At 43.6% G+C, this 14,224-nt stretch overlaps 1 protein-coding gene across 1 annotated transcript; it reads left to right on the top strand.

The window, feature by feature from the left end:
- The first annotated feature begins 815 nt into the window (after positions 1–815).
- Positions 816–7,546, top strand: LOC140783004 (uncharacterized). The gene is made up of 4 exons (XM_073129945.1): positions 816–1,249; positions 6,657–6,736; positions 6,818–6,876; positions 7,089–7,546. The coding sequence occupies exons 1-4, from the start codon at positions 932–934 to the stop codon at positions 7,391–7,393; spliced, it is 762 nt and encodes a 253-aa protein (XP_072986046.1). The 5' UTR covers positions 816–931; the 3' UTR covers positions 7,394–7,546.
- Positions 7,547–14,224: the final 6,678 nt, after the last annotated feature.

The raw sequence follows: 14,224 nt of genomic DNA, 5'->3' as shown, positions 1-14,224 counted from the left end.
TTGATCTCCTTCTCTAAATCCTCAAGCATATCCATCACCATCTCCGAAGGGATCAACATCATCTTCTAAGTGTCAATTCTCTTTATCGACAAAGCGCATCGGTATTGCACGCTTCTCGAGTTCCACCACCGCCAATCTTGGGTTGTGTATCAGAGGTGGGGGATGATGTGTAAAAATAGGTAAAAGATGATCATTAACATTAACATGTCGCACCTGGATTTGTGGGGTATCGGATCGGTATGGTCCCATTTCTGGTCCTTCTTGAGACACCAATCTTCGTCGAGGAGATGACGAAGCCGACCAGTTCATGACATATTCCTTTAAAGCATTATGATCATTCTGCATTGCAGCAACTCTATGCAGCAATGTTTGGAACATGCCCCATATTTATACCCATGGACGTTGGTTGACTCGGTCCTGCCGTGGTCGCTCCAAATGAATCGGCTTCACGGTTAGGGTTATCGTTGATTGAGTCTTCCCTTATCAGTGTGTTCTCCATTGATCTATTTGTTGATGTCATCTTCCTTGTTTCCACCATTATTGGAGGTCAGAGGTTCGCCTAGCTCTGATACCAAATGATATGTCTACAGTACCAAAAGATAGGCTCTGATGCCATATCAGAAAACCTAGTAAAAATGTTAAATTGATGAGCATTTTCCTTCAAGGTGCTAAACGCCCAAAAGTTTCAGCTTTTTATTAAAGACAGTAAAACACTAAAATTTGTAAGTGTGCGATTTAGGCCTTTAGGGTTATTGGAAATATAGAACCCCAGTAATAAGTTTGATGGGCAAAATAAATTAATTTTGGAATAGGGCTAATTTGCTCAAAGACTGCAAAAAGCCCAAAGGGGGGCTCACGGCTCACTCTCGAGGTCAAAATAGAATTTGCCCATTCCAGAAATCCTAGAACAGAACCCAGAATCCCTCGAACTATGCGAAGGCTTCTCACAAGAATTCCTCGACTCTCCACCACCACCTCTTTCGTCTCTCGATTGGCCCCTCTCTCGTCCTCCTCTTCTCTTCGTAATCCTTACTTCCGCGGTGGTGTCGGCTTATTACCCCCCCTTCCCCAACGATCGCAGCAGACCATTCCGAGCGATTTCATGAAATGGGCATCGCTAGGATGCTGTAGAGGTTCGAGATTCGCCACCGGCTTCGCCCCTCTGCAGCCCAAGACCTTGGGCTCCATCATCGACATCGATAGGACCAAGGACTGCTCACCAGAAGACCTAATCTCCATCTGGGATGATGTGAGTCCCCCAAACTCAAATTTCAATATTTCTCTGAGATCAAATAGAATTTTGGTAATTTTGGCTATGAAGACATTTATGTTCAGTCGTTAGTTGGCTGAAGTAGTTCTTTTATGTTTTTTGTGGGATAATGTTTACTTGCAAAGTAATTCTTTAATCTTGGTGGGCAAAATATTTATACTACTATATCAAAGTTCTTTTATGTTTTAGTTTCTTTTAATTAACATGTTAACTTATGGCTTGATGTGGTGATCTTTGCCAAAGTTAACATTTCTTTGTTTCTGAAGTGGTTTAATCTGGTTTGGTGTATAAGGTTGGAATAAGTTTAGTTGAGACATATTAGCCCTAGAAGGCTTTTCATAATGAAATTAGTGGAACTTCTTTTACCAACAAAAAATATTAGCAAAATCTACAAAGCAAACAAATTTATCATACCATACCAAGCTCTTGTTTAATATGGATCCAAAAGATCTATTTTCATCCTACCAATCGGAACTTGGTACAAGGAGGAGAAATATGAGATAGCATGGTCCCCTAGCACTGGTGGCTCATAATTCCTTGATCACAGTGACCTTTCAATGAGCCTCATATTGTAATTGCGTAATAACTCTTTTGAACTACTTCACCTTTGATGGTGTAGTGCTGTAGACCTTCACAATTACGTGTCCTGCAAACTCATTGCATGGATTTTAACTTTTTTTTCTTTGATTTTCCTTTTCTTCTGGTGAACCTTTTTCAACCGAAGTACAGTTGGTTTTCATGTGATTAACTATAACTACCTGAGCATGGTTCTATTCTTGTTTCATTTGTGTTTTACTTTGTTCCTTTGTTTTCTTTATCCTAGTAGAAGTGATGTATCATATCCTAGGGTAACCCTGTGTTGATATTGTCCTTGACAAACTAACTCCAGATAAGGAAGTTAAGCAAGAGTGAACCAATGCTGAAGTAATTTTATTCATACTATCATGTGATAAATCTTTGATTTTGCATGCCGGATCAATGGAGTAACTTATTCCACTCAGTAATGAATCACTGCTGGGATCATTTCTAGTCTCAAGCCTCTCTTATCATGCTATATTCAGGTGCATGTCAAAGCTCATAACATGTACATGTAGAATATCCATCTTATCAGGACAGTAGGATCGAAGGACCTTATTATCCAGTTATCTGCTAGGAATATTACGACTTTCTTCTATTCGCTTCACTTTTGATCAAACTTTGCATAATGTTGTGTCATTTGTCTTGAGCGATTTTATTGTTATTTCTCCACTTTGGGCTAGTTGGAGGTGTGTTTCCTATACCATAGGAGTGATTATGAAGCGAAAGCAGATTTAAATGATGATAAAGAGGTCCATGTTGTTATTTAATTGGGAGCCTTGTGGAAGGTTCTCCAGCTATTACCATTCTTGAATGTCTTGATGCTCCAAATGAGAAAAAGGTTGAAATGTGCTTAATCCTAATATTCTTGGTAGAATCTTGATGGAAAATGTTAACGAAAAAGAATTACAATTAACAACAAGTACGAATGGGAACTCTTGCCAATCTCCAAGCATGCGAAACATAGAATGAGATACCTAAGGTGATTTCTTAGTTAAGCTAAGTTGTTATATTTGGTACGGAAATAAACTTGTTAAATGCTTAGTTGACCTTGTGGGAGAAATCGCGAAAGCATTTACGGTTCCACTCTAGCATGGGGTGTATCCGTGTATGTGTATTTTGCACATACTTAAGGAGAGTGATTTAGTCTTCTCTTTAAGTTATAACTTTTGTTTACTATGTACAATCTTCTATAAGAAACTTTCACACTTATTACTATTAATTTATCTTGTGATTTTCTTCTATTTGGATATTGTTCAATGACTTAATCAAATCATTAAGTTATATTTTATGAATCTAATATGGACCAATTTGGACGTAAGAAAATTGTGAGATTTTTATGGGCAATAGCTTGATGAGTTAAGGTTCTAATGACTTTAGTTTCATGTGAATCAGATGTCAGAATGAAAAGTTAAAAATAAAATAGTGGAAGAAGATCAAAATAGGACAGGAGTGAAAATATTCGACGTTATGGCTATCGGTGGCGGCGGCTAATAGTGGTGGTGGGCGGTCGTATAGTAAGGTGGCTCATGGTAGAGGTTGGTAGTTAGGATTTGAGTGCTTGAAGGTGGATTTATGGTTACGATCTATTCCTATGAAGAAAAAGACGATCTAATGACTACAGTAAAAGATAAAAATAATGAGAAATAAATTGGCTAAACTCAAAATTTATGCAACGATAATAATTAACTCATGACCACTCTTATTTATAGGAGTAAAATTTTATTGAATCGGATCCACATGCGGATTATTCGCTTTATTTGAATTTAAAACAATAACCAATTCTAACTAACTTTACTCTACTTGATTCGACTCGACTAACTCGACTGACTTAACTTTCTTGGTCGGATCGTAACAATCCACCACACTTCTGACACTTTGCCCTCAAGGTGATTTCCTTCACATCCTTGCACTCGTACAGTTTGTCATGCCAGATAGAGGACTCAGGTTCATCCTCTTTGAGACCGCCTAAGAATATGACGTTGGCTAACTAATGCTTGCATTTATGATCGATGGTAAAACAATCATTAGCTTTTGGTGGTTGGGCGTGCCATGATACGTGAAAATTGCTTTTACTAGGTAGGTCCAATCTAGTAGGTCCCCTAAAATTTTTGAGAAATCAAGCTTGACGGTCCAAACTTAGATCGTAAAATGTGGCCTGTCATTGTGGGTCAAGTGATCTCATGGTCGATGTTGGTCACGTGGGTAGGCCCATGGATCCGGCTCATGTCGTGCCCGAGCTGCATGCTTGTTCGGCTCAATCAAATGATGCGGGCCTATCGAGTCGTTCCACCAGTCATACTCAGGTTCGTACTTAGTCCCAAGGTCATGCTCATGCTCTTCAAACTGGTTTGCAAAAATTTGGCCTGCCTCGAAATTCATGCACTTTATCTCCTCCATGCATTTGCCATAACCTAACCTAAGGCTGAATTTGAATTTCGGCCTACGGGTATCACCACAGGTTGTTGTAGCCTTGATGATAGCTGGAAAGGGTGTTTGGCCGTCGGCAATTGCCATCCAGTGGGTCCCCGCGGTGGCTTTGCAGCAGCGAGTAGCGGTGGCAAGTCAAAATCGAGCTCAGCCCCATTGTTGGAGAGTCGTAGCGGTGGGAAGCCCCGACAAATCCATTCCAATGAAGGGATAGTTCCTCGTGGCAGTAGCTATCGGGTTCGGCCACCACTAGCTGGCAGTCGGCCCAAGGAAGTCAGCCGTGGAGGCACCGGACCCACAACCATGCAACTCGGGTTTGCTACAGTGAAGAGAGCCATTGTAAGCTATTGACTGGCCATCCTTATGGCTGCCACCAGTATGGCTCAATTGCGGGGCCCTGTGGAAGGGATCAAACGTGGAGGTCAAAGCCAAGGTGCCTAGATCGATGGAATATTAGGGCTTTAGAATCTTACTTCCACCGCAAGTGGGGAAGATGACATTGACCCCTGCGCTTGCGGCTTCTCTGGGGCTACAATGGCTATGTCTAGGGTCTGTAGTGGTTGGGGGTCTCCACTGCATCCGGAGAAGGGGTCAAGGCCATAGTTTGGGCTAGCTTGTCCCCTTCCTCACGGCTTGGATTATTCTCGTCATGGGGGTCTATTTCGACTGTGGCTAGTGGCGCAAGCGGGTGGTGTTGAATTAGGAGGGTTGCCGTCAAGGCTTGAATAGCATTTTGATATGATTCGAACTTCACCGATGACGTCTCGAGTATGGATACACTTTAGGGGTATCTTTTATTCTTGTTTTAGTATTTATTTCATAGAAAAATAAGTTTTCTGTATGTCGCGTTCGAACGTGCTTATGAACGCATGCATCAGGTTCGCACATCCAGAGAGTGCGAATTATGTGTTCGAACGCCGCATTCAAACGCGCTGCGAATGCCTGTATCGCGTTCGCAAATCCAGAGAAGTGAGAAATATGTGCGTTCGAACGCAATCGGGCGCGTTCGAACATGGTCGGCGAAAATATACTATTTAGGGTTATTTTGAATTGTTTGGTTAGCCTCTAAAGGTGTGGATGGCAACCATGAAGTCATTATTGATGAATTAAGTTTTTGCCTTGTCTCCTTCGTCTTCTTCGCTCCCGTTCTCTCGATCCCCGGCGACACCGCTTTCAGCCTCCCTCGACCGGCCAATCACCCTAGTCCCTTAGGGGTGGCCCACTCTTGCCCCTTCTTCCAATCTATCCAACACTTGCTATAACCCTTCCATCACCCATAACCTTTCCACCACCATTTATTCACCGGTGCCACCCCATTAACGTCGGTCCACCACCATCCATCATCACCTAGGATCCCGTGCCACTATCCACGGATCCTAAGACAGACCCCCCTGACGTTCGTCCACTAATCGGACGATCATCCAATTCATCTGAAACTTGATTTATTGGAAAGCTCTTTTCCAGGGCTACGACATATCAAAATCTCACGTCCATCCGACGGCAGCATCATTCGGGATCTATTTTCCAAGTTCTGTGTCAGATCCTATCCAGATTTGCAAATCAAAATAGATCGAGCCTTGGCCCAAAAAGGGAAGATTATATCACATTTTCCATCCCCTCGGTGCTCTCCATGGCGGATCTAACGACCTCCTTAGAAAATTCTTTAAAAAACACCTTTACCCATCGTCGTCGACGGTGGCTCTTGGAGAAACTCCCATAGAAACGGAGATGAGTTCCTAGTCCTCCCTAGTTGCTTCTTCCTCGTTTGTTTTGGATCGCATGTTAACCATTGTATGAGGAAAGTCGACTTTGATACCACTATTACAAACCAAATCTGAACTAATCTAAACGTAAGAAAATTTTGAGAATTTTTGTGGTGGCAGTCTTATGAGTTACGGATCTAATAGTTTTAGTTTCATGTGAATCGAAAGTTGGGATAAAAAGTTAAAATCAAATAGTAAAAGAAGGTCAAAATAGGACAGAAGTAGAAATGTCTGACATTGGGGCGGTCATCAATTCATTCAACAATAATATCAACTCAGAATGACTTCTATTTATAGTAGTAAAGTTCTACTGGATTGAACCCACATACAGATTATTTGTTTTATTTGATTTTAAAATAATAAACAAATCAAACAAACTAACTTGACTCGACTCAACTGATATAACCCATATGGATGGATCGTAAAATTGTAATCGAGTATGGTACTATATTTTTCTTTTCATGAATTTTTTTATTTTTATCTTTTGGTTTGTTGATGAACAAGTTTCATAAACATTTGATGAATGTGGCACATTCTAGTATCACCCGAGTAATTCCTTTATATTCTAGATCTTCTCATTTTGATATGACTAATTTATTTTCCTTATGAAACTTCAGTATCATTTGGGAAGAGGTCACATAGGTACATCCATGAAAGCTAAGCTATACCATCTCTTGGAACAAAGATCTACTTCCTGGTACTTGTCTTTCTTCACTTTCCTATTTTCTATGTAGTCGCATATATTTTTTATTCATTCCCATAAACTTTTATTTTGTAGCCGGCATTTTGTTATTCCTTTATGGAGAGGAAGCGGATATACCACCATGTTCATACAAGGTCGTCTTTTTTAAAATTCTCTTTTTTGCTTTCTTTGGTATAGTCAAGCTTGTATATATTGGAGGGCTCAGTTTAGAATTCTTTAATAGGCCTCCAATTTGGTTTGGTATTGTCCTCTTCATCTTGAAATTATGAATCTTTTTTTGAGTATTTTCTCATTATCGAACTTATCAAAATGTTGATCTTGTTGTGTTTGCTTTTCATTTTCCCAGTCCAGATGCCACACATGCTCTTCACAGGCCTTGAGGATTACAAGGCAAGAGGAACTCAAGCAAGCCCATACTTTACTGTGACCTATTACACAGAATTCGCAGAAAGCAAGGATGTGGTGCTTATTCGCGGGGATGTTGTATTTACCAGCAAACTTAACGACTCAGAGGCAAAGTGGCTTCTAGAGACTGCTCAATCTTTCTATCTGAACGACATGCGGTACAACCTTGTCGAGCGGTTCAACAAAGAGACTCATGAATTTGAGTTCAAAGATGTTCTTCAGGCACTTGAAATGCCGACACTCTGACCCTGTAGCACAAAGTGACAATATGTGTTTCTTTCTCGGCACAAAAGTGACTAACAGAGTTAAATTATATGGATAGATTTCCCAAATTCTGTGGCATCCTCTTCTCTTCATCATAGACTTAAAATAAATTTCCATTTTTCCGCTCTTATTGCAGATTGAAGCATTCTTGTCAGGAAATCAGAAAATCCAGAGTTCTACCTACTTTGATATTTTGTCAATTTTATTAATAGTAGATTCCAGAATGCATACTTATCTTCCATTATGGTAACATTCATTTCGCCTATCTGGATATATAAACTCTCAGGGATACAGTTGTCCGCAATTCGAAATATCCTATGTCATCCTTATTCCGAGTAGTATACTTGAATAGGACAAGGAAGCTACTACAACTAATCAGCTAGAGATCAACCCAAGTCCTTGTTGTAGAATAGGAATAAATTTTATTATTCTATAACTAAACAACAATTTAGGTTTTTTTAGTATACTAATTTATTATTTTATCTCATATTATTTCATACAATTTCTAAAAGATAATTTAATAAGATGGCGTTTGGGTAAGGTTACTAGCCAATGGCAGTCGGTGTTTAGTAGGTCCTCAAGGCCGCAAGCAATAATGGAACCAAGAAACCAAGCTCATCTCGGGTTGCTGCAATGCCGGCCATGGCACATCGCCGATGAGTTCATCGGTCCCTAGTGGTTGCAGTTAGTGGCCATGATCCCATTGCAGCAGAGCAAAGGTGGTGGATGGCCCCAGCGAAGCCACCTCGACATGGCTTGTCTTGGGCGATATCACCATGAGCATGGCCATCGAGTTCAGGCCTTGCAATGGATTCGACGGTTGCGATGGCTACCATGGGCTTGCAATCGGCTAGTGGAAACTGATCATGGCTGCAAGTGGTTGCTAGAACACCAAACCTGCGGCCACTAGCAAAGGTTTTGCTATAACAAGGAGGGCTTTCACCACAGTCTTCCTGCAGTCTCTTGTTTCTACAACCGACTTAGCTTGAGTGCAGGGGTACCATGGAAGGAACTGAATGTGGCAGTTTGGGTTGGGAGGGTCTGGATCGCCACCGGTAAAAACTAAGGTTTTAGGCCCTAGCTTCCACTAGTTGAGGATAGGGGTGTAAACGAGCCGAGCCTGAGCGAGCCGGCTCTGGCTCAGGCTCGGCTCGAAATTAGTTTCGAGCCTCATAATGTTGCTCAGGCTCGGCTCAGCTCAACCCGAGCCGAGCTCGAGCTGAGCCTAACTGAGCCCGAGCCGAGCCCGAGCAAAGCTCGAGCTCGATTAGAGGCGGTGGCGACGTGGGCGGTGGCGACGTGGGCGGTGGCGACGTGGGCGGTGGCGACATGGACAGCGGCTTGCCGAAGGAGTCGGAGACGGATGGAGGAGGCCAACGACGGAGGAGGAAGAGGAAGAGGAGGAGGAGGAGGCCGACGGCGAAGGAGGAGGAGGCCGACGGCGAAGGAGGAGGAGGAGGAGGAGGAGGAGGAGACGGATGGAGGCCGACGGCGAAGGAGGAGGAGGAGGCCGAAGGAGGAGGAAGGCGTGGCGCCGTGGTGGTGGCTTGCCGTCGTTGCCGATGGAGGCCGACGGGGAGGGAAGAGTGAAGGTGATCAGGTGGATGAGGGTGAGAGTGAAGATGAGGGTGGGGTGGGGGAATTGAGGATGGGGAAGGTGGTGATGGGAAAGGTGAAGTAATTAATGAGGGTGGGGTATGTGAGGGTAGGTGAGGGTGGGGTAGGTGAGGGTGATGAATATTGTGTTACGGGTGAGAATGAGTTAGTGAGGGACACATGGCAATATTTCTTTATGCCACGTGTCCTTAGTCATATGGAGTCAGGCTATCGAGCCTATCGAGCCGAGCCTGAGCGAGCCGGCTCCAGCTCAGGCTCGGCTCGATATTAATTTCGAGCCTATTATGATGGCTCGGGCTCGGCTCAGCTCTGATCGAGCCGAGCCGGACTCGAGCTTCACCCGAGCCAAGCTCGAGCCGAGCCCGAGCTGCTCGTCAAGCCTGACAGCCCTAGTTGAGGAAAATGATATTAGGACCATCGTTAGGGGCTTCTCTCGTATCGCATTGGTGACTGGGAGGGTCTGTAGAGGTAGTAGTGACTCCAATGCAATCGAAAGTGGTGCTGTAACACCCCTTGGGCACATGCACGCCCACATGCCCACACAGTACGCGCGTCGCACGCGACAGGACAGGCAAAGCCACCACGCACAGATACACCCCTATTCTCATATAATCCATCACAAAATGAATCATGATATCATCAAGTTAAACATGTTAACAAATCAATATCTATATCAACAACAACTATACTAGATAGCTATATAATCTAGCAGGGTCCACACAAGCTATGACAAACCATTAAGATACAATTTATATGATACGATTCGGACTTCACCGATGTCGTCTCGAGTATGGATACACTTTAGGGGTGTCTTTGTTTCATATTTTTAAGACCTAGAGATTAAAAGCATAATGTGTGCCAAGAATAAACTTATTGAAGCTAACATTACTCTCATAACTTTGTAGCAAGGGAATGATCTCAACATAAGAGGGAAGGGGTGGACATGACATTGAAATAGTAAATGACTCATATTTAGGCCCAAATCTATTAAGTAATGAGAAGGCCTTATTCTTATCATTAACAAGATAGCCAATAGCAGCAGGATTGTCAAATATGAATTTAAACTGATACGATTCGGACTTCACCGATGTCGTCTCAAGCATTGATACACTCTAGGGGTGTCTTTGTTTATTTTTTTAGTGTTTAATTCTTAAAAAAATAAATTTTATGTATGATGCATTTAAACGCGAGTAGAGTGCGTTCGAACGCACTTGTGAACGCCTGTATCAGGTTTGCACATCCAGAGAGTGTGAAATGTGCGTTCGAACGCCGCGTTCGAATGCACCTACGAACGCCTACATCGCGTTTGCACATACAGAGAATGCAAAACGTGGGTTTGGACACGGTCGAACACGATCAGCGAAAATCTACTATTTTAGGATTAATAATTGTCATTTTTGAATTATTTGGTTAGCCTCTAAAGGTGTGGATGGCAACCATGGAATCATTATTGAATGAATTGAGTTTTACCTTGTCTCCTTCATCTTCCTCTCTCCCATTCTCTCATTCCCCAGCATTGCCGCTTCTAGCCTCTCTCGACCGGCTAATCACCCTAGTCTCCCTTCTTCCAATCTATCCATCACTTTGCCCTAACCCTTCCATCACCCATAACCCTTCCACCACCATTTATTCACCAGTGCCACCCCATTAATGCCGGTCCACCACCATCCACCATCATCTAGAATCTCGTGCCTCTATCCATGAATCCTAAGTCAGATTCCTCGACGTTCATCCACTAATCGGACGATATCTCAAGATACCGATATCTGATTCACCTAAAACTTGATTTGTTGAAAATCTCTTTTTCGGTGCTAAAACATGTCAAAATCTCACATCGATCTGATAGCGACGTCTTTCAAGATCTATTTCCAAAATTCTAGGTCAGATCCTGTCCACATCTGCAAATCGGAATAGATCGAGCCTTGGTCAAAAAGGGGAAATCATATCAAGTTGGTATCAGAGCCACCGTTCCTCGGACACGCACTTCCAATGATGACATCTAGAGCCATGGCTGCATGGCGAGATGAGAAAGAAGAGATTCTCCCAATAGAGAAGGGGGAAACGATTGTAGGGACTTCCACCCGCGGAACCGCCCAACCAAATCGGAATACGGAAGAGCCTAGTGTTCAAGCTGTGTTGGGGTATCTTTCCAAATAAATGGCCATTAAGAACCAGATGATGATGGAGATAATGAGGGAATTATAGGCGACAAGGGAAGCCATGGCGAACGGGAATGCACCATCGACCCCACAGCGCGAGTCCACTCCCATGAACCCGCTGCCACCGATTCAGAATTTGCAACCACAAGAGCCGCTGCTGCCCCCACCCTATGGGCAGAGAAAAACAAGGATGGTTCCACCGGGCCCAGTTGCAGGTGAACCCATCCGACGACCGAACCACTATGGAGATCACCTTGGAGATCTAGATCCGTGGGCGAGGCAATACGAACTAGAACCGCGGCGAGTTAATCAAAATCAAAGGAGGGATCATCAACCATTCATGGTGCATCTTCCTCCGGTTAGACAAGGACTTGGATATGATTCGGATCGAGACAATGACATCTGTGGGGTGAATTGTGCGTTTCGAATTCCCCAAGTTCAAAGGTGGCAATCGAATAGATTGGTTGTATAGGGCGGAGCAATTCTTCGCATACTAGGGTACGGAGGAAGAAAATAAGGTGACACTTGCGAGCTTCCACCTTGAAGATGCAGCGCTTCATTGGTTTCGAGCAGTCAATGCCAATGAGGCTATCAAAACTTGGGCTGACTTTTGCGCTGATATCACGCGGCGATTTGGAGCGTCGGGGTATGAAGACTTTGATACTCTCCTCTCAAAAATGGTGCAAAAGACCACGGTTGGGGCATACCAAGAAGAATTTGAGAGGATAAGTAGTTGATGCCAACCCCCATGAATGGATCAGCAACTTCGCAGCTTCATCTCTGGGCTGCGGGGAGACATACAAGCCGACGTGAGGGCTTTAAGGCCTAGAACCTTAAAGGAGGCCTTCGAAGATGCGGTGCTCTTGGAAGACAAACACCGAGCCATGAAGTTACATCTAAAGCAGAATTGGATGAGCCAAGAAAGTCGTAATCAAGCTCAACCAACCATAACGGAAGGAAATGTTACAAAAGTACCAAGAATCGTTGCTGCAATAATGCCTCCTCGAGCACCCCTAAAACCATCCCAAGTTGTGAAGCACGCACCTAGAGGCCCGAGACGAGCACTCACACCTGATCAAGTGGAGGAATGAAGAGTCAAAGGCCTATGCTTTCGTTGTGATGAGAAGTTTATACCCAAACATCGCTACGCTAAACAGATGGGATCGGTGATGCTAATAGATGGATTGGAGGATGTGGAGGGTGAGTTTGCAGCCGAAGATGAAGGTGTGGCTGGACATCAAGGAGAAGTAGCTGAGGAGCACCCCGTGGAGGACATAATAGTTGAAACCTCCCTCCACGCATATTCAAGGACAGCCATGCCAAAGACTTTGCGGGTGAACAATGTAGTCAAGAAAACCACAGTGAGAATCTTGATCGACACTGGGTCCACCCACAACTTCATTGACAAGATGCTTCTTAGGAAGATTGGGCTCGAGTCGGAACTCACGAAAGGGATCGATGTGACAATTGGAGATGGCACCACATTGTGGGCAGATTTTATTTGTGGAGGTGTGGAATTAAAAGTGCAAGGCCAAACTTTCACATTGGATCTTTACCCGTTGGCCTTGCGGGGTGCCAACATTGTTTTGGAGACCCAATGACTTCAAAGCTTAGGGCCCGTAATATTTGATTTTTCAAACCTCACACTTATATTTCGGAGGAATGGTCGAAGAGTGCTGCTAGATGGAAACCAACCATGGCAAGGGCCGACGTTGCAACCACTTTTGGGACTTCCATGTGTAGGGGATCGAGCTCTACTATTGCAAATGGATGTTGCTGAACCGGAACATCCACCATCAAGGGAAATAGTCGCTGACATGCAAGAGCTACTGCAGGAATTTAGGGATCTCTTCGAGGAACCCTGAGGACTGTTGCCGACCTGTCGGCATGACCATCACATCCAAATCATTTTAGGGGCTGAACTAGCAAATGTTCGACCCTATCGGTACCTACATGTCCAGAATGAAGAGATTAGCAAATTGGTGGTGGAGATGCTAGAGCAAGGGATTCTTCAATCAAGTAGAAGTGCCTACTCATCGCTGGTGCTGCTCGTTCGGAAGAAAGATAGGAGTTCGCAATTTTACGTCGACTACCGAGCCTTGAATGCGATCACCGTCAAAGACCAGTATCCAATACCAGTGATCGAGGAGTTGCTGGATAAACTTATAGGATCGACTTACTTCAACAAACTTGACTTAAGAGTGAGATATCATCAAATCCGTGTTGACCCGAAAGATGTGCACAAAACGGTATTCCGAACTCATGATGACCACTATGAGTTCCGAGTCATGCCATTTGGACTCACCAATGCACTGGCCACCTTTCAAGGGCTGATGAATGACCTTTTTCGCCCGCTCTTGCGTCGATACGTGCTCGTCTTCTTTAATGATATTCTAGTGTATAGCAGAAATTGGAGCGAGCACTTGTGGCATGTGCATAAGGTGTTGAATATCTTGCAACAAAACCAGGTATAAGTCAAGATGAGAAAGTGTCTTTGAGGAGAGCCACGAGTGGAGTATTTGGGACATATAATCTCAGCGAGAGGAGTGGAAGCCGATCCAAGCAAGATCAAGAATATGGTGGACTAGCCGATTGATAAGCTCTGATACCACTTTGATAAGCTCTGATACCAAATTGATAATATCTGGAATCAAAGATAGGCTATGCAACTATTCCTTCAAGATCTGAATGTATTACTAGAATCAATTCGTGCAATCGTGTAAAAATATTTATCTGATATTCTCTAGGAGTTAGAAAATTACAAAACCTAATTGGATTAGATCCGTAACTTCCTGATCTACAACTTTCATATTTATGCCATTTGCAGATTTGAACTGTAGCAGGGACGAAAATACAGAATAACATGGGTGATGGTGGTGGTGACGGGTGGAGTGGATGTTAGGGTTATGGATGGATATGGAGATGAAGGTGGATTGTGGATGTGATTTAGGGATATAGATAAAGGGAACGAAGTGGTCGAGATCCTAAAGAAGAGGGAAGCTCGACAATCGAGGAAGATTAGAAGTTAGGAGAAACC

This window comes from Typha latifolia, chromosome 2 (genome assembly GCF_019914945.1).
Source record: "Typha latifolia isolate L0001 chromosome 2, TyphaL0001v2, whole genome shotgun sequence".
In the NCBI taxonomy this organism is placed as follows: Eukaryota; Viridiplantae; Streptophyta; class Magnoliopsida; order Poales; family Typhaceae; genus Typha; species Typha latifolia.
This window is presented reverse-complemented; position numbering and strand designations above follow the sequence as displayed.

Bases quoted from the DNA above. Each gene is read 5' to 3' on its own strand.
- LOC140783004 (XM_073129945.1), top strand. From the start codon at position 932: ATGCGAAGGCTTCTCACAAGAATTCCTCGACTCTCCACCACCACCTCT. The intron at 6,737-6,817 runs GTACTTGTCTTT...TTTATTTTGTAG, and splicing joins GAACAAAGATCTACTTCCTG to CCGGCATTTTGTTATTCCTT. The intron at 6,877-7,088 runs GTCGTCTTTTTT...TCATTTTCCCAG, and splicing joins TACCACCATGTTCATACAAG to TCCAGATGCCACACATGCTC.